Below are 19,245 nucleotides of genomic sequence, written 5' to 3'. Positions count from 1 at the left end.
TGGAGCAGGGAGGAGATGGCTCTCCAAAGAATTGCTGGTACAGCTTGAATCCAGGGGTCCATGCTTAAGACTGATAAAAAGGGTGGGAATTAAAGCTTGTGAATCCACGTTCTGAAATCATTAGTATTACATTTAAAATCCCCAAATGTTGCACATAACCCCCCCCTTCCTCCCAGATATGACAAGGGGCTGAACTAGTGCATGACTTCAGGACTTATTATACACATTCCCTTGGTCCTAATTGTTAGCAAATCCAATTTTCATGCTTAGGAGGTTTTCCTTTCCTTGCTCACATAACCTATGACACCTTTGCCATTGTAGGCTCTTTCTGCTAATTGGGCAGTTCAATGTTTTGGTCTTGGGTTTGTTTGTTTCTTCTGAGACTCTGGGAAATCATTTTGAGCCAGTTATCCATTGGTTTGGGAAAGGTGCACATAAGGACCTCTTATTGACTTCACAGTCTAGTTTGGCACCTCCTTGCTAATGCTTACAGTAACATAAGTTATTGTAAGTACATAGCATAAATTACAGGAGGGTAATAGTTCACTGATTATAATTCTTCTACATGTACAGCATACAAAAGGTTAATTAATTAGCTGTTTCATCTATTAATAGCCTGTGCAAGTGGTTAGGTCTCAGGTCTCATAATAAGCCTTGCTAGTTTTGTCTCTACCTTCCCTGACAAGTTTCACTTGCACTTTTGCCTTGGCTGTAGTAATGATGAGGTAAGTGCCTACAGGATGTCTGTAACTGACTGGCGGCAGGCAGTAGAGAGAGCACAAAAATAGCTGCAACTACACTCATGACTGATTGTTTCACTGTGATCACTACATGCTCTCCTTGGTGTCTCTCAGCTACCCTAGAGATGGAGACGCCCTGTTATGCCTCTGGGTGTTCAATCCACTTTTTCCATGTTGGCTTGGGAGAATGGATTCCAATAAATGCTAAGTAATGTTCCTTGATTTAGTCTGCCCTTGCACCTGCTCCCAAGAACTCTGTGTTCAAATAGGCTCATAGACATCACACACCAAATCCCTTTCTATCTTTTTCCCTTCCATTGACTTCAAGCTCTCACAAGCTTCAAGCAGTTACAAACTTTCTCAAAAATGTGAAGGGAGAGTTCAAGGTATAGTCTCTGGAAGATTATATAGGCTAGACAAAGGCCTGTGTAGGGGTTGAACATAGACATCCTCTTTGTTCAATATATATATATATATATAGGCTACCATCAATCTTGTAGATCATGATGTATGCATAAAAGGTCTAGGTTTCTAAGTGTGTCAGTCCTACATGATCCAGCATCTCTGTGTTTGGCATTTTGTCTTCCAACTTTATTTTCAGGATCTTGTGCAGGCATCTCATGTGGAAACTGTTCAGTCTCCTGATATGCCTAGCATATGTAGTCCATATTTCTGAACCATAAAGCAAGAATGATAGCACAGAAGTCTCATAGATTTGCATCTTCATCTTAGTTGATTGTTTGTTGTTATTCCATGTACGTTTCTACAGTATCCCACAATTCGTAGCTGCTTTTTAAATTCTATTAGTTCAGTCTAAAGGATGTTATGAGTGGTACTGTACAATCTTAGGCAAATGCTCCAGGTAGGTTATGATCCAAGCATCCATTGCCATCTAAAGCCAGCACTTTACAAGTTTGGGCACAAAGCGCTCAACACGAGTTTAAAAAAAATCAAATCGTATTGCCAATAAACAGCAGGATGGAAATGGGGGCAGGGGGAGGGTGGGACGGTGTCCAGAATTAATGCCTTTTATATTTAATTTTATTTTAAATCAAATTTCTTAAGTGGTAATTACTACTATGAAGAAAGTGATGGGGAGTGGAAATCTAGGTAAGGAACTGACATCAGATTACAAAGTGTTATAAAAATTCATATGGGGATTTCTTTTATCGTGTGGTTTAATTGTTATCATCCAAATTGAAGACAGAGTAGTGGGTACTATTGTATCAGCTCATTTCAGAACTGATAGCAGATGCACGTATAAATGAATTAGCCCACTGGGCCAGTTTTCATGCTGTGAGAAGTCAGTAGAATATCTTTAACTCCACATGTCTCAAAGGCAGCATATGGAGGAGTCAAACCTAGGTCAGGTGCGTAATGACAAACGCTTGAAATCTGTCTTTTCTTCTCAGATGTGAGGTCCAAGAGTTTGGCAAGAATTTGGCCTCATATGTAATGGCCACTCAGCAACTGATAATGTAATTAGTTTGGCATCATTCCTATTTTTAGTGGACAAGTTCTTGCTCAAAGAAAAAAACAGCTGCAGTATGGGGGAAGTGAAGCCCTCACACCAACTTTGTGTTTCATTTCCACTTCTTTCAGGATGATGTAAAAGGGACATTCCAATCCTTCCTACTATTTTTATGTGGGGGTGGGGGGAGTCATGGGATGTAAATCTTTATTAAGAAGTACCAGGCCAACTCTAGGTTGAATTTTTGTTTAAATCGGTAATTGAGTGATTCCTTAAGCTCTGACTCCATCCTAAGAAAATACTTTGCCTGAGAAATTTCTGATAAAAATGGTAAAGTTAAAAATTACTCACTGGCGGGATTTTCCAGTAGGAACTTGGATGGAACCATCCACATAGCATAAGGATGGAACTTGTGTGTCCCAAGATGATCTCTCCAGTTTCCCAGGAGGTGGTTCTTCTCTCGGTCTGTATTTTGTCCATATCATGCCCCAACATACTGTTGTATGGAAGTATCCCTGTATCTCTCTCTACCCCACTTCACTGAATTTAAACTAGTGGTTCCTTAAATCCGGTTATTTTCAGGATGCCAGCTCTCACAAGGACCATGCTGGTTCTGAAATGTTTGAGTGGAAATTGAGTACTCACTGCAGTTCATAATGTTTTTGATAGAGTTGTCAAGGCAATCTATTGACTGCATAGTTTTTTGACTAAAGTTTATAGCAATTTTACAAAAAAACTACTATGATTTTTATTGTTGTTTGACACATTTCTTAATGGAACATTGTGCTTTTTCTGTGTGTTATTTGGCCCTATTGGCATTTTTTTACAATTTTCGATCAATATTTTACCAGTGAATTGACCAAACTTTATTTGACTGGTCAAATACCCAACCCTATTTTTTAGTAACTATTTATAAAATGTAATTATGTCTCCCAGCACTGTGTTTAGGTCAACCCTAAGTATTAGTAAGTAGATCCACAAACTACTAAAAGTGTTCAATAATGATTTTTTAAAGCCTTGAAATGTTGGTTGAGACTTCAGAAAGATGCTTAAAGTTAGGGGTCTTTGAAATATGCATAAGAAAACAAAATCCTCAAAATAAAATGGCTTGGGATGTTATTTTCAATGTACACATTTTGCATTGCAAGCTTTAGTGGTCTCAAGACAAAATCTGCCATTTCATGAGTTGAGCATAGTAAATTAACTGGTTATAAACAATATGTAACAGTGATCAACTTGAGCATCCATATTTATAGGAAGCTATGATGAAAGTACTGTCAAATATTTTCTGGATTATTTCTACTGTTATTATTATTATTATTATTATTATTCTGATGATTAAATTCTAATACAAAATTCCTGCAATACTTGTTTCTGTCACTTGGGTCAGTCTGAAAGGACTCATTCTTTTTCTTGTCTTGCAGTTTGTTACCTTGTAATTTCTTTGTAACATGTCTCCCATAGGGTTTACGCCACCAGGGATGGATAGGTCATCTCCAGACAATAGTCCAGTCCATGGCCTGTTACGTCAGCCCTCCATCACAACAGGAATCAATATCCCTATTATAACAGAGCTAGGTAAGCAAAACAAAGACATATCGTTTAATGTGTTTTCCTGTATATTTTCGCCCTTCCCTTTCAGCCAAAACTTGGGAGAGTTACTTGTTCTATAGCCTATGACACCTCCAGTTAATTGTTTTGAATGATTCTTGCGCAGGAGATATTAGGGGACACTTTTCTTTCTGATGAATAGCTGATCGTTATGTAGGTCTTTCCTATGGGTTTTCACTTTGCATTTTCTTGAACATGCAGTATGTCAAACAAGATGCTGGTTTTGATCTATTGCTCTGAATATTCATGATTCTTTGGGACAATCTTTTAAAAAGTTGCATAAAATGCAAGCAGACCTCTGCTGCCTTTATGCAATGATAAGAGGCTACTCTTCACATTCTAAAACCACTTAATTTGGTGTAGTCAAGGTGTATATAATAGTAAACCCAATATCCTTGACAATGGGATGACCATAACTGGAATTCGATTGCTGCTTTCCCTGTGGATATTTATGTTGTTGAGTGCTATGACATGAAGTGCAGAAACTGTTCTGTTGTTCATGGCAGATGCCAACTTGATTTGTGGTCCTTTGTCCTTTTATGTTTCAGTTTTGTGTTCTTGGAGCCTTACCTGTCTTTTTTCCCTTACTTTATTCTCTTCTGTACTTTCTTTTTCCCCCTAACTACTTTACTCATTAGCTAAGCCTGGCAAACTTCTGCCTTTGGTTTCAATCAGTCAGGAAAAAAACAGTGGAACCCACATTCTAATGATAACTGAACTGGGTAAGAAGTGCCTTTTTCCTTCACATCACTGTTTTCCTTTGTTGGTTTAGTGGTGGTGTTGTTCCTACTGTCATCGGCTTTTTTCTTTATTTGTCTGGCTGTATCAGAGGGGCTACCCTCATGGCACCGCTTTGAATGTGTTTTATTTGTGGTTCTGGTTGAAATTGACTGTCTTGTTCTGGCCTTTCTTAATGATTTTTTTTTTCATGCAGCATCAGTAAACCTTTGATCACACTCGTCTGACCTGCCGGCTGTTTTCATAGCACCTTCTCACTGATTCATTTTCTTTGGCCTGGTTGCCCCTCTCTCCCCCGTCTCTCTTTTTTTTTATTTCAGCCTATTGTCAATTTGACTGACATGTCTTAACAGCTCTCACAGGAAGTCAAAGAAGAAATGAAAAATTTCAAAAAAGCAACCCCAGTATTGTACCTTCCCTTGGGCTGTTTGTTTGTTTGTTTGTTTGTTTGTTTGTTTGTTTTAGGGGGTAGGCCTTTTCTTAGAAGCTCGGGTTCTGAAGCTGTAAAAGCAGCTCAGTTTCTACCCTACTCTCTCAATGAACTAACATTTCACAAGGGATTGAGAGAAGTGTTTGATTAGCATTTCCTGTGGTTTAGTGCTGCACATTCAAACCTACCCCCTTCTAGCCTAGAGACCTTTCATAGAAAGCATAGCAGACTAACTTGCAACAGGATAAAGATATTGAGGCTAAAATTACACTTGTGGAATTCACATAAGATTTGCTATACCTTGGAAACTGGCACCATGTACTGCTAGCAAGCCAATGTCAAAGTCAGGTATTAGTCTTACAAATCCATCAAATATAAGCAAGAAAACAGTGCTACTGTCAATAGTACCACTCCTCACTGACAAATTAAACTAAGGCTTAACATTTAAAAAGTATATTTTGAAATGGTACAGCAGGCTTTCAAATTGTGTTTGGCTGTAGGAGCCTGAGAATAAATTAATGCCTCTTGCACAATGATAATATTATTGTAGATGGAGCTATTTATAAGGATAAAATTCATCTGCTTCATATAGTAACCATGTTCTGTATACATGAATGTTGAGAGACATTCGTTTGGAATGGTTACACCAGGACAAGGAGGGTTGGCTGGTTGGTTGGTAGGTAGATAGGTAGGTAGTTAGGACTCGAAGGTTCTAGTCCAATCTTTGCTACTGAGTTACAGTACGTTTTTGGTTTTGTTGCAACTAGCGTACCTCAATTTACATTATGCGTAAAATCAGGCTACTAATTCCTGTAAAAAGGGCTGCAAAAAGGCTGTAGTGAGGGTTAAGCATTTTGAGAACCTTTAATGAAAAGTACAGCAGTACATAGGCTGTTTAAACATAGGTAGTTTGAATGTGCATTTAAGTCCCAAGAAGGTAGTTCAAACAGCAGGTACAGTTATGGAAGAGAGTGGGGCCAAAATCCATTGTCACTGAATGATAATGGCAATTCTCTCATTGGCTTCAGAGGAACTGAGGCTGAATTTTTAGCTGTACACCACATCCTTGGCTTCTGTCATTAAGCTTAAGAGATTAAGGACGGATTCTATTAACCCATGGATTTCTAAGTGGTAGCATTTAAGTTATATAAATGCCACACACAGACAGACAGAAATTCTTTTTCTCCTGTATCATGGACATATACATCAATAGTGCATGGTAAGTTATGCATGTGTAACCCTCATGCATATGTACGTGCATCTTATTAATGATGCAGGAAACAATAAATTTATGACTGTGAAGGAAGGAAGACAAGTTGCCTCCAATGTTTTGGTCTAAATAATTGAATGGTTACAGCACTCACTCAAGAAGCCAGAGCCTAAGATTAAGCTCCTCTCTTACCCAGAGTGGGATTTGAACCTGCATTTCCCCTGGTTTTGTAAAGTAGCATACTGTGTGCTAGGCCGCACATCAGGCAATAGCTTGAATGCTCTCCAGTCCTTCTTTTGAAACTGTTCCCCTGGGCAGCCAAGAGGAGGAGGTATGTGGGACCAGGAGAAAGAGTGCAAGGTAAAGGATATGTGGCTCAATTAGATGGCTGCTGCACTGGAATGGGTTCAAGCCTGGAAAGGTTTGAATTTTCTCCCATCAGGGCATAAACTTCCTCACTACCCTGCTTCTAGCTGTTTTATCCACTACAAAGAACACTAGAGAGAGTTCTGAAATAATATGTGACTTGTGCCATTGTGGTTTAAGCTTTGTCCTGAAAAGCCAGAGATGTTGAGGTTCTAATTCCCTCTAGATGAAGGGGACTCAGAACCAAGGTATTTAACTTCAGGGATGAATGCTCTAACTACTTAAATATTGGGAGCTAAATCATGGGAAAACCTTCTCCCATCACTTTTTTTCTGGGACTTATTTTAGGTTCAGGTGTACCTGGATTATGTGCATACACACGGTTGTGTTCGCATGCAGCCAGTTTGTATCCCTGCATATGTAGGCTTATGTGTCCAAGGCACAAAGTGAAGGTCAAAAATGACCAGGTAGGTAACTAGAAAGCTGCTGCTTCGATATACATGGGGTATGTCTAATACACAAGATGCTTTACTACACAGTAGACTAAACTCACGTGTAGTAAAGTGGCACCATCTACATGTGTGCAGCAATTACTGCACGATAGATTACCTGTAAATATATGTACTAGAAATCAGCATGTTAAACTAATGCAAATTGCTCCCAGTCAGCCTAGGCAGCAAGGGGCCACAGGGGGCAGAGCAAGCTGTCCTGGCTTGGTGGGATGCTGCCTTCTAGCCATGTGGAGATCAGGATGTGACCTGATCTCCATGTGGCTGGGAGGCAGCTGCCCAGAAACCAGGACAGCTCTCCCAGCACTGCAGAGATCAGATCAGGTCTCAATCTCCCTGCAACTGGTAGGGAGCTGCCTGCCAGCTGGAATAGCTCCCCCCCCACCACACACACACACAGATTGGGGCTGCCCCCAGAGTTGGGACAGCGAGGGGCTAGCTCTCAGGGGAGCCTGGAACTCCCCTGGCTGCTGCAGGAGGGAAGAGCAGGGCAGGAACAACTAAACTGGGCTGCTCATGTCGGGTACAGTTTGCTTCCAACATGGGCTCATGTCTACACATGCACCCAGGAGTGCTTTAATGTGCCTGAATTTTCTGCAGAGAAAATTCAGGCCCATTAATTGCACATGTAGATGCACCCAAAGATTAATAGAATTTCATACTGTAAGTAATACACATGCAATACACAAAGAGCTGAAGATCTACAGTAGCAGTTGCTGCAGAACTGATAATTTACCATCCTTGAATGGAAATTAATATTAATCTGTTCTTTTTAATAAACTAAAAGGCATATTAGTAACACAAGGAAGCAGTCTATGCATTTGTGTTGAGGAGTACTAATATGGAAATAAAAAATGGTTATATAACTTATAAAATAACTTATCAGTTATTCAATTGATAAGATGTCTAACAAGGTATGAACTGTTTGTATGAGGTAGAGGGAGGGAAATGAGCATTAATCATCAACAAAATACTACAGATTCATATTATACTTTTATTTTGGCCTGATCCCAATGGTTGCCCTCAGCTAACAAGAACCATACAAAACACTATTTCCCATTTACATTAGCATATGATGATTGCCTATCTGAAGAATAAGAGGAGAGGCAAGTCATTGGCAGATTGATTTCTAAAGAGGTCAGCTCAAGAAAGCTTCACATTACTGTCCAACAAGTGGAGTCCTTCCACTACTTCAATCAATCTATCCACTACTTATTTCTAATTCTATACATGGCTCCAGTTACAGGCAGGTGGGATAGGAAGTAGGGTCCAGAAGGATCAAACGTCAGTGGGACTGCCATTAGCAGACTTGGTTTACACTTGCTGTGCTCAGATAAGTACTAAACTCATTGCAGGGACTGGCATACTAGAGGCAGCTTTACCTTGGCCCCTGCACTGGTGAGCCCTTAAAACATCAACTAGACTTCAGTTGAACTATATTTCAAGAGACATGTGGAGAGATAGGAAAGAATCTAGCAGAAACTCAAACAAGTTATTAGAAATTTAGGAAACGTGATTTATGAGAAAAGATTGGAAGACCTGGGATTATTTAGTCTGTAGAAGAGAAGATTGGAATGGAAGGAGGTAGATTTGATAAATCTTCAAATACATGAAAGGTGCTTATAAAGAGAGGAGAACTGACAATGGTCTTAAATTGAAGAAGGGGAAATTTAAGTTGGGTACTTGAAATAATTTCTGACTGTGGGGGTTATTAAACAGAGAGCATTACCTAGAAAGGTTGTAGAATGTTAATCTTTGGAAGTTTTTAAGAGCAGGTTAGCCAAACACCTAGCTGGTTAGGCACGGATGATTCTGCCATGAGCAGAAGGTAGACTGGATGACTTCCTGAGGTCCCCTACAGCCCTGTTCTTTTATGTTTTTTATGACTGCTGTGATTTGAGGGAAGGCGAGATAAGGCATTTTACATGGATGGTCAGTGTGCAGGAACTTGAGATTTATGGCTATGGAGTGGCCATTTTTAGTAGTGTAAACATAATCTAAATAGTGAACATTATTATGTATTGTCTTTCTTTGCTAAGCAACCTAGTGCAGAGATTTTCATTCACTGAATGAAATAGCATTTGTGGTTAGGGAGATGATGAAGCTGCTGAAGCCATGTGGATGAAAGTTGCTCCTGAAGAAGAGTTGCTAGTACCACCAAATATCATTCTCCCATTTAACTTGAGACAATCTAAACTGAGAGCTCCCCTCTTTGGAACTACGGCTGCAGTTAATCAACACACAGGAGAAAGAATCAGGGCATCACATTTAACCAGATGCCTTTGACTGGAACCAATATTTCACAGACAAGGTGTATTTCACAAAGTGAACCTGGCTTTGTTCTCTCATAACAGTACCACAACAAAGCTATAAGGATCTCTTTGTGAGTGCAAGAGAATGATGACAAGAAACTCCCTTTTACAGCACAGGTATTTTCACCTTCTATACAAGAAAAATGAGGACTTGCAGATTTTTAAGTAGCCATTTTCACATCAATTTTGATTTTATTTTCAGTGACGTCAAAGACACAAGTCTGTGTTTTGAGATACATGCTGTTTCTTTTTTCTTTCTGGTTGTGTAATATGTAAGGTCGCATGTTGCTGGCAAGTAAGCCCCTTATTTTTTTTCTTTTGTATTCTTATTTTCAGTAAATGATTCAAATGTTCAGTTTTTGGACCAAGATGATGACGATGACCCCGACACAGAACTGTATCTCACACAGCCGTTTGCCTGTGGAACTGCATTTGCTGTCAGCGTACTGGATTCTCTCATGAGTGCAGTAAGCATATCCAAGCCCCTTTTGTCCTTTCCCACACAATTTACAATACAGGGCTGAGTCTGAGTCTTTTGAAGATACCAGGCACTCTGGTGGAGAAGATACTTCCCTCTAGAGCAAGCAATGCCAAAGCATTACACCTTAATTACTTCAGTTGGGCAAAGACTCTATAATGATTAATTTATCCCATACAATAATATAGATATATTGGCCAGTCTGTTAAAGTTCCAAATGATTTTGAATGCCCAATCACAGAGGATGTATTTTTGGAAAAGGTCAAACACCCACCCAGGAAACTCAGAACTCCATCGGCTGTGTCAGTCTGGGTGCTCTAAACCACTGCTCACTGTTTGAAATGTAGACCAGTGGTGATAAACCGTTTGACCCTGTGGACCAGATGAGTGGTATGGGGTCTGTCTGCCAGCTGGATCAGGTCCTGGGGCCCAGCCCTGTCAACTCCCACCTGCATGTGCCAGATTGGGCACAAGGGCCTGGTGTCTTCCCCCCCCCCAAATCTGGCCCTCCACACCAGGATAAGGTGCCCAGTCCAGCATCCAGGGCCCAGGACTCCCCATTGGTCTGGATATTTTGTAGCAGGGGAGCAGCACCATCACTCCCTTGCCACCACATTTCTGGCCCCATGGGGAGCCCCATGGGCTGAATGGCATGGTATTGAGGTCTGGATCTGGCCCATGGGCTAAGGGTTAAGTACCCATGATATAGTCCATTACCTGTAATGAAATTATCATGTTCATGTTCCCCACTGACAGAACAGCATCTTACTATTTGACACCTTCTAATTTATTCAGCACTTTATAAAGAGGTTGGTTGTTCATAGAGACAGGCAGCAATGAAAGGCTTCCATGTTTGGGGGAGATTTGGCACTGTACATAAAGCTACATGTGTAAACAAAGTTTCACCAAACTGACTGCACAGCTCCAGTCTGGACACCTGGCCTGGCAATCCATGGGAATGGGACTTCTCAAGAGCCTGTGAATTCCTCACACTTCTGGAGGGCCTTGAGAGGCCGCTTTTTTAAGTAGTTCAGGTATTCAAATAAAGTCCTTTCCTTCCCCACATGTTCCAGGGAATGAGAGATGGTGCAGCTTTCTGCTTAGGAGGCCAAATTTGCAACATAGGATTATGAAACTAAACAACCTAAAAGTATTCTATACTGTGCTATTTAGGCACCAGGCAGCACTAAGAGTGTTTTTACATGTATTCTGAGAGTGGGGGGTGTGGGCACCTTTAGTTAGAGCATCTCTGAAAGCCACTTTAAAGTGCCTGTAATGTCTCGTGTATCAACATCACCATGCTTCAGAATGGTGGTGGGGACACTTTAATTAAAGATTGTCAAATGAGCTTTAAAGCATCCCTGCTGCCATTTTGATGTGCAGGGACACTAATACATGAGCTGCAGAGGCTGCTGGAAGCATGTTAATTACCACGCTCCAGCAGACTCGATTAATCGACTCTGCTCAATTAATCGACAGCGCATCGGAGCAGCCTCCCCACATGTCTACAGGCACCCTAAGATTCTACAGATGCAGCTCCCTAATAAACAACTGTTTAAGGACAGAGTTGTTGTTGGTATGTGCACAGTGCTCTTTTAAGGCATATGCAAGGAGAAGGTAGCCTACCACAGTACAGCACTGCCTTGTGCTGTCACTGAGTATTTTGAGCATATCTAAAAGGTTTATGAAACCAGTAGGAAATACACTCTCTGCATTTTGCAGAATGATACCTTTTAGTGGAAACAGAACAATAAGGCTCTGAGAAAGTAGATAATAGTGGCCAAGTATGGGTATGGTGTATCTGATTTTGTATTGAATTTCTTCAATAGGCCTAATGTGTGATACATCTAATGTTAAATTATTGAAATAGAGTAGTGTTTAGTGTAGTGTTTTATCCTATCTCTCTCCTAATTAGAGACATTTCAGGAGGCAATCTTGGTGCAGTAATAGCAGTTATAATATGCTAAATGTAAATTGTTGAGCACCACGTTTAAAAAGAAAGACAATTTATGAAGGACTATTTTCAGAGTTCAGCAATGCTTTAGAACAGGGGTGTAAACCTCACCTTGTGCCCCATGCTAGATCTGGATCACAAAGCTCTGGCTTCTGTCACATGCTTGGTGCTGGGGCCACCATTGCTGCCATGTGCCCTGTGCTTCAGTGGCAGATCTGGCTCTGACACAGGTCACATGGTAGCAGTAATTCTGGCTCCAGCCCAGGGCACATGATGGTGGCAGCTCCTCCAGCATGGTTTGATATCGGGGTCAGTGAAGGAAGAGGTACTTCCACAGCAGTACAGACAGGTGGTCTGGCTGGGGGACACCTGGGACTGCTTCAGTCTTTGCTTACCCTCCTGCCACTGACCATCATGTCCAATGTGGCATAGTGGCCGCAGATTCTGTCACGGTTGGCTCCCTCTGGCCGTGGCCCACAGCTTTTCAGAGTTGCTTCACAGGCCAGATCTGGCTCATAGGCTGTATGTTTGACACACCTGCTCTAGACTATAAACACACAGACAGACAGACAGACAGACAGACAGACAGACAGACAGACAGACAGACAGACAGACAGACAGAAGGCTGTCACAGTGGGGTCCTCGCGGAGGGCCATGATCTCCTTGAGGTCCCTCGCTCCGTGTCAGGCCGGCCCAAGACACCCTCTAATTCTCCTCTCCTGCCATGTCTTGTTGGTCAATATAATGTTGGGAGGCTGCCTTGTGTCTTCCCTGGGCACGGCTACTCGGGACCTCTGTCCCCGCGGTTCTTCCGGACCCCCTGGGGGTCTCCCAATACGGTGGGTGTTCCTCGGACACCCTAGCCTTATGGGCTATGCGTGGCTCCTACCAACCCCTAATACCACGCCCCAAGCCTCACAGATGTAATAGACGTTGTCCGGTCTGTACGCCCGCTTCCCAGGCCTCCTCTATAGTGTAGCCCACTCTGGGCTCTCTCTCTCGTACCCAGTCTCTCGCTGGGACTCTCCTGATGTTGCGGTCCCGCTCAGGGACTCCCTAGCGGGCCCCGGCCCTTCCGGCCAACCGCACGGGTACACTCTCTGACCCCGGCTCACCGCGCTGCTACTCCCTGTCTTCTCAGGGGCAACCACAGTGCCCTGCCTCGGTCTGAGGGGTGTTGCCACACTAGCCTGTGGCCAGGCTCGCTATGCCCGTCTTAGGCTCCTCAGTAATGACCCCTCTCTAGGGCTCCTCAGTATGGCGCTCCCCCTCCTTGGGGCTCGCTGCGCCCCCACGGGGCTTCTCAATCATATACCACTCTCTAGCGGGCCTCCGGTCCTATGGGCCAACCGCACGGGCACCCTCTCTGACCCTGGCTCTCCGCGCTGCTACTCCCTGTCTTCTCGGGGCAACCGCAGCGCCCTGCCTCAGTCTGAGGGGTGTTGCTGCACTAGCCTGCGGCCGGGCTAGCTATGTCCGTCTCGGGCTCCTCGGTATGGCGCTCCCCCTCTCTGGGGCTCGCTGTGCCCACACTGGGCTACTCAATAACGTACAATGGCGCTCCCCCTCTTTGGGGTTCGCCGTGCCCACACTGGGCTACTCAACAATATTGCCCCTTTCCTGGGGCCGGGGTCTATGTTCCCCCACACGCAATCCGGGGTCTAGGTCCCTGTCCGCAACCTACAGGTTGCGCCCGCGACCCACTGGCCGCGCTCCTCGCCACCAGTCACTCATGCACTGGCGTGCGAGCTGCGCCTTCCCTGGCGCTATGACAATAATGCGCCCTCTTGGCGCTAGGGCACCCCACACTCTCTGGGGTCCCTATAATTGAGGCCTCCTCCAACCCCTACAGCCTCATCCAAGCCTCCGGGTGTAATAACACAAACACAATGCAAAACCACAAGCCCCTAGGCTGTAACATAACCACATGCCGCATGGCTAAACTCTAGTGCCCATCCTCTCAGGGCTATCATAAGCTGTACTCGCTCGTCGGGCTCCTCCCCATATGTCGGCTGAGGGAGCTCCTGCCTCTCCGGCTGCTGGCAGAGAACTGCCAGCCTGGCCTCAGCCCTGAGCTTTATAAGGGCCAGGCCCTGCCTCCTACAGGCAGCTGGTTCCCCTTGGTTGCTCCGGCAACCCGCAGCTGCGCTCATTACCTAAGCAAGCCTCAGCTGGGCTCGTTATGTCAGGCCAGGGCGCGCTCACTCGCTCCCTGGCAGTTTCTCCACTCTAGGAGCAGGGGCACCGAGGTGCCCTGCGACAAAGGCATTTTTCCTGCAATCTTTTCAAAGAGGGGATTATTTCCCACAATACCTACTCCATAGACCCTACTATACCTAGCCTCCCTGACAGAAGGCAACTGTTGTGAGTTCTGCTTCTTCTGCCTTCCCTCCAACAGACCCTGGAACATTAATCACAACAAATCCAACAGTGTTGCAGAACTGATGTAAGTCATGCTTTCATGCTTCTTGTTCCCTAGGAATTCTACAAGAGAGAAATCCATTGTGCTACACTGGTACATACCAACTCACTTTGCAATGAGTAAGGATTTCATGATAAGGTCCACTGTACCTGACTCAGTACATTGCTTTTAGAATTAAATTCCACCCTCTATTGTCAACTGAGGATTACAAACCCTGGGTACAATGAAATGATAAATTAGTATAAGTTACTACTATATAAATGTGTCTTATGGTAGCACCCCTGAATGAGCAAGCAGGCTCAATTATCTTTAGTATAGCTGGGTAGCAGTGCTTTCTACCAACAGTGTATTATTAATATGCTATGTAAAACCAAACTGCTGTGTGCACTTCACCTGGTTTAGACTGTCATCTGGGACATGTCTATTCTTAAACCAAGGAGCCTAATCTTTACTGTGCCTCTGGAATATATTTTCGCATTTGATTTTCTTCAACATCTACAAATCAATCTGTGTGTGTGAAAAAGAGTATATAGATTCTCTCTTTGTCACAAAGGTGTTGATGAAGGCAAAGCCTCTTCTCACCCTAAGCTTAATCACCCTACAATTATAAAAAAATAATAATGCTTAAGATACTGGAGAGGGACCTGACTTCAGAAAGTGCTCCCTTCTAAAACTCATGGTCCTTCTGCAGTGGCCTATCCAGCTGAAAACCAGGGATTTTTGATTGTCTTTGAAAAAGTTGACTTTCTTCTATACCTCTTGGCCAAACCATTTTCCAGACGATGAACTGCCATTTACTCCAGCAAGCCTCATCTCTATGACCTTTATGGATGTGCAGTGAGTTTCAGGGATTCTTCTTTAACATGTCTCTGCAAGACTGCCATAAAGAATTTCCAGTGCTTTTGTCACAGTCTGAGGTTCTTTCAATATTATACTTCTATTCCTGTGTGGGTATGTCTACACGAGAAGCTTTACTGCACATTAAACTAATCTAATATGCAGTAAAGTGACAGCCTCTACACATGCGCAGGATTTACTGCATAGTAAATTAGGCTAATGCATCGTTTGCAACAAATACAGGTAATAGATTGATGGTGCATTAGGTACTGTGCAGTAGCGCACGTGTAGATGATGACCAGGTGCAATTTGGTTCCAGTCAGCCTAGACAGCAGAGGGCCACAGGAGGAGGGAGGGGCTCGAGTTGGTGGAGGGGAAGCTGCCCACAGCTCCGGGACTGCTCAGCTCCTGGCCCCAGGCATGGGCAGGGAGTGGGAGCTGACTGAGAGTGTACTGCACAGTAAGCCTGTGCGAAGCTTCAGTCGCTGATTCAATTTGGCCGAAATTTGGCTCAATTCGGCAGCCAAATCTCCAAATCCAAATTGAATCAGGAGACCCTTTAATCTCTCCAAATTGAATCGGAACCCTCCAAATTGATTTGGAGAGATTCCAAAAGATTTGATGATATGGACATAGACACAGCTTTAAATGTTCCTTCTACATACCTCAAGGTACCAGGTGGCTTGTGAATGCTGAGATGCTGGGCCAGATGGAGCATCCCATGGGAGCATGCTTGGCAGTGGACCCAGAACTGGACCAGGAGCACTTCCAGTTCACTTCCGGGTCTGCCAAGGGGCACACAGGCGATCCCCTCCCCTGCTCCTCGGCTCAGTGACTGGTACCTCCTGGATCTGGGGGGGGCATCCGGGGTCCCCTCACGATCCCTCTGTGCTTGTGTGGGACACTCCATCTGCCCCACCCCACCATCGCAGTGTTCATGAGCCATGCCTGGTACCTCAAAGTATGTAGGAGAAACATTTAAAACTGTCTATGGCCGAATCACTGATTCTCCAAACCAGCATTGAATCTTCAGATTCAGATTTGGCCGAATCAAATCAGGACAGTGATCTGAATCAATGAAGGGAATCACTGTCCCGGATTCAGGCCAAATCCAAATCCAAATTGAATATGGCCCATTTTGCACACCCCTACTGCATAAGAAGCAGCAGGGCCGAAGGGACTGAGACTTCCCCTGTCCCCTCAGCGCTGCCACTGCCTGCACAGTTCATGCCCGAGTCAGCTCCCACTTCTGCTCCCCACCCATCCCTGGGGGGGAGCCAGGAGCTGAGCAGAGCCGGGAATGCATCTGGGGGAAGATGTGGCAGGGGAAACAGCATTGGGACTGGGAGGGGGAGACACAGGTGGGAAGCAGGGCAAGGACTGAGGGGGAGATGTGAGGGGAAAGCAATGCTGGGAACTGGCACTGCTTCTTCTTTGCATTCCCCGTCCCATCCCCCCCGGTCTCAGTGCTGCTTACCCCCATGCTCGGACACAGGGCATCATCCCAAGCCAGCGCCACTAAGTTTGGCTGCAGTCCTGAGCTCCATGGGGCTAGGAGATGTCCACTGCTCCCAGGCAGCTCCCCAGTGTTCCCTGAAGCACAGGCCTGGCCCTGGTGCCCCTGTCAGCCTCGGACTGGCGCCCAAGGGAGCCTGGAGCTCCCCCTGGCTGCTGCAGGGGAATAGAGCAGGGCAGGGGGGCAAAAGCTGCCCTGGACTGAACTGATACCATTGGGTGCATCCAGACATGTGGCTGTGTGGTATGTGGCACCATAAACATGCCTGCAGCACCATATACCGCAGAGTCAGGCATTCTCCACACTGCAAGGGTGGGCTGCCCAAGCATGTGCTGGTCTGGAGGGGGGGGGGGGGTTCCATGGGTTTTATTGAGCCCTGGATATCCAGGGGTCAAAAAAAACCCATGGAAAAAAAACCCAGAGCAGTGCATGCTGATGAAAAGTGGAGCCTGGCCACCCAGAGCCGTGCTGTGGCTGCCAGCCAGGCTTCACCCGGCAGGATTGTCATGGCTGCAGCCCCAGGAGGCTCCCAGGACCCCAGATAAGGCTGCTGGGGCCAACACTGTGCTGTCCACAGGCTCCCCTACTACCTCCAGGGTAACTTGCCATGTGGCAAAGCGTGTGTGGCACAGGTATTCCCCAGGGACAAGTAGCTGCAGTGCAAGATGCACGCTGCTCCTTGTCCCTGGGGAGCCAAACATCCATGCTTACCTGGACACGCCCACTGGAAGCAAATTTGCTCCTGACAGGGGAGTACATGTAGTCTACACTTGCGCTTTGATGAAAAAATCTTGCACTTTCACAGAAAATTCAGGTGCACTAATTGTATGTGTGGATATGCCCTGTGTTCCCCTCCCAGTGATTTGGGAGATCTACAGGGAATTGTATTACAAATGGTTTTTTTCAGAACCAGATAATGAGATTTAACTTTAAATATTCTGGTATCTCTTGACCTATGTTTAATTGTCCTTCCTTCCTTCCTACTGGTTACCTACCTTCCTACCTACTTTATTTGTAATTCTGTCTACATCATTCGTTTCTCCATTCTGTAAACAGAAACATTGGACAGGTGGAAGCAATAGAAAGCAATTTATCAGTAGAACCCTTTAGTCCGCTACAGTCTCATTTCTGCAGAACAGGAAATGTTCCCATTTAGCAGATGGACATTGTGAAACACAAGAGCTTTTTTTAATTGTGTCTTAATGTTTTAAAGGATAGCAAACAGTAAAAACACCCCCTTTCCCAGAGGATTCACACTAACGCTCAAAGAGTTTGGAGGTACTTTAAAAATTTAGTACAATATAAATCATTGTTTCATTTCTCCTTTGCACCCTATCCTAAGGGCCTCCTCTGGGTTAGCAATATTAGCTTGATCATTCTCCATCTTTGGGTATGCATTCACCTAAAACAAATGCAATTCCATTAATGGACTACATCATGTAAGGAAAAACCAGAAAGGTAAATCATGCTGAAAAGGATATTATGTAACTATTGTAGCATTTGGATTTTTTTCTTTCACAGAAAAAATCAAGAAAACTTGCAGATGTAAAAAATGGCAGATATGACATGGAAAATGACAATTTTAGTGTAATTATAAATGAAAGACAGAGTGCCATTAAAGTTAAAGTGATGTTATTAAGAGATGTGTTAATTTTCAGTTAAATTTTCTGTTAAAGACCAATTAGTTTAAAAGACTTGACAGCACTAACGGCGAAACATAAGCGCTCTGGTAATTATACTTTAAAAAATGGTTGAACAAACTGAAAAGCAGCCCCAAAACATACACTCTTAAAGAGCTGGCATGGAATTCAGCTCTTTGAGCTAGATGGCACTGCTAGATCAGATATCTAGGATAGATTTTGTCACAGTCCCATGTTTTGGCTGGTTATGATGCATTTCCGTTTATCTGATGCAGCATTGTAACCAGTAAATGTTCTCATACTGGTCATAATTTTTAATGGTTCTGTACCAACATCTCAGTGTGTGTGCAGTTTGTGGAAGCAACAAGAAGGGATTTTACAATAAACAAAAGGTCTTTGCTGTTGTTTCTGAAAAGTAGCATGTTACATTAAGTGCTACAGCACCTTTCTAAAAACATTCAGCAGAATGTTTTTTGACGAGTACTGGCATATCCAGGACATGTACCCTCCCACAGAGCCACTAAAAGAGCACTCACATTAATTTTAGAGCATTGCTTTTCTAAAGGAAATGGATGGTTTAATTTGGGCATTTTTACCTTAATTTCAAACCTGATCCACTGAAGTGCTGAGTGCCCTCCCACTGTTATGTGAGGCAAAATTTGATGGAGGAGGAACTAATTTTCATGGAACTAGAGAACATGGAGGATCAGTCTTTTCCTGATGAGTATTGAATACCTTTAACCCATCCAAAATTTCCCTTTTGAGGAAAATCTATCATTCTACCTTATATTTAGGATAAGGCATTTTCCCATTGATGGCACTACAAGAGCAATCCATTTGCAAAAGCAGATTGTTTGCATTCAGTGATGGCAGCATGAACAGAAACTGTCACTCAATTCCACTCATGCATCTGATGGAATGATGACATCCACATCAGTCTCTTGGTGTGAAACCCAAATAGAGCCATTGTTCCAAGATAAATGTGTCCTGCTTTGCAAATAAATGTCTTAA

At 43.9% G+C, this 19,245-nt stretch overlaps 1 protein-coding gene across 9 annotated transcripts in view; it reads left to right on the top strand.

Moving 5' to 3' along the window:
- The window catches only part of KCNMA1 (potassium calcium-activated channel subfamily M alpha 1), a 1,011,367-nt gene that overhangs the window by 920,898 nt on the left and 71,224 nt on the right, over positions 1-19,245 (top strand). For all 9 annotated transcript variants that reach the window (XM_059729759.1, XM_059729758.1, XM_059729760.1 and 6 more), the window contains 2 exons: positions 3,676-3,789; positions 9,724-9,854. In XM_059729759.1, coding sequence (XP_059585742.1) covers positions 3,676-3,789; positions 9,724-9,854 — 245 coding nt within the window. The remainder of the gene's footprint in view (positions 1-3,675; positions 3,790-9,723; positions 9,855-19,245) is intronic.

The sequence above is a fragment of the Alligator mississippiensis genome, chromosome 6 (genome assembly GCF_030867095.1).
Source record: "Alligator mississippiensis isolate rAllMis1 chromosome 6, rAllMis1, whole genome shotgun sequence".
In the NCBI taxonomy this organism is placed as follows: domain Eukaryota; kingdom Metazoa; phylum Chordata; order Crocodylia; family Alligatoridae; genus Alligator; species Alligator mississippiensis.
The sequence above is the reverse complement of the archived record's forward strand: the minus strand, read 5'-3'. Positions and strand labels throughout refer to the sequence as shown.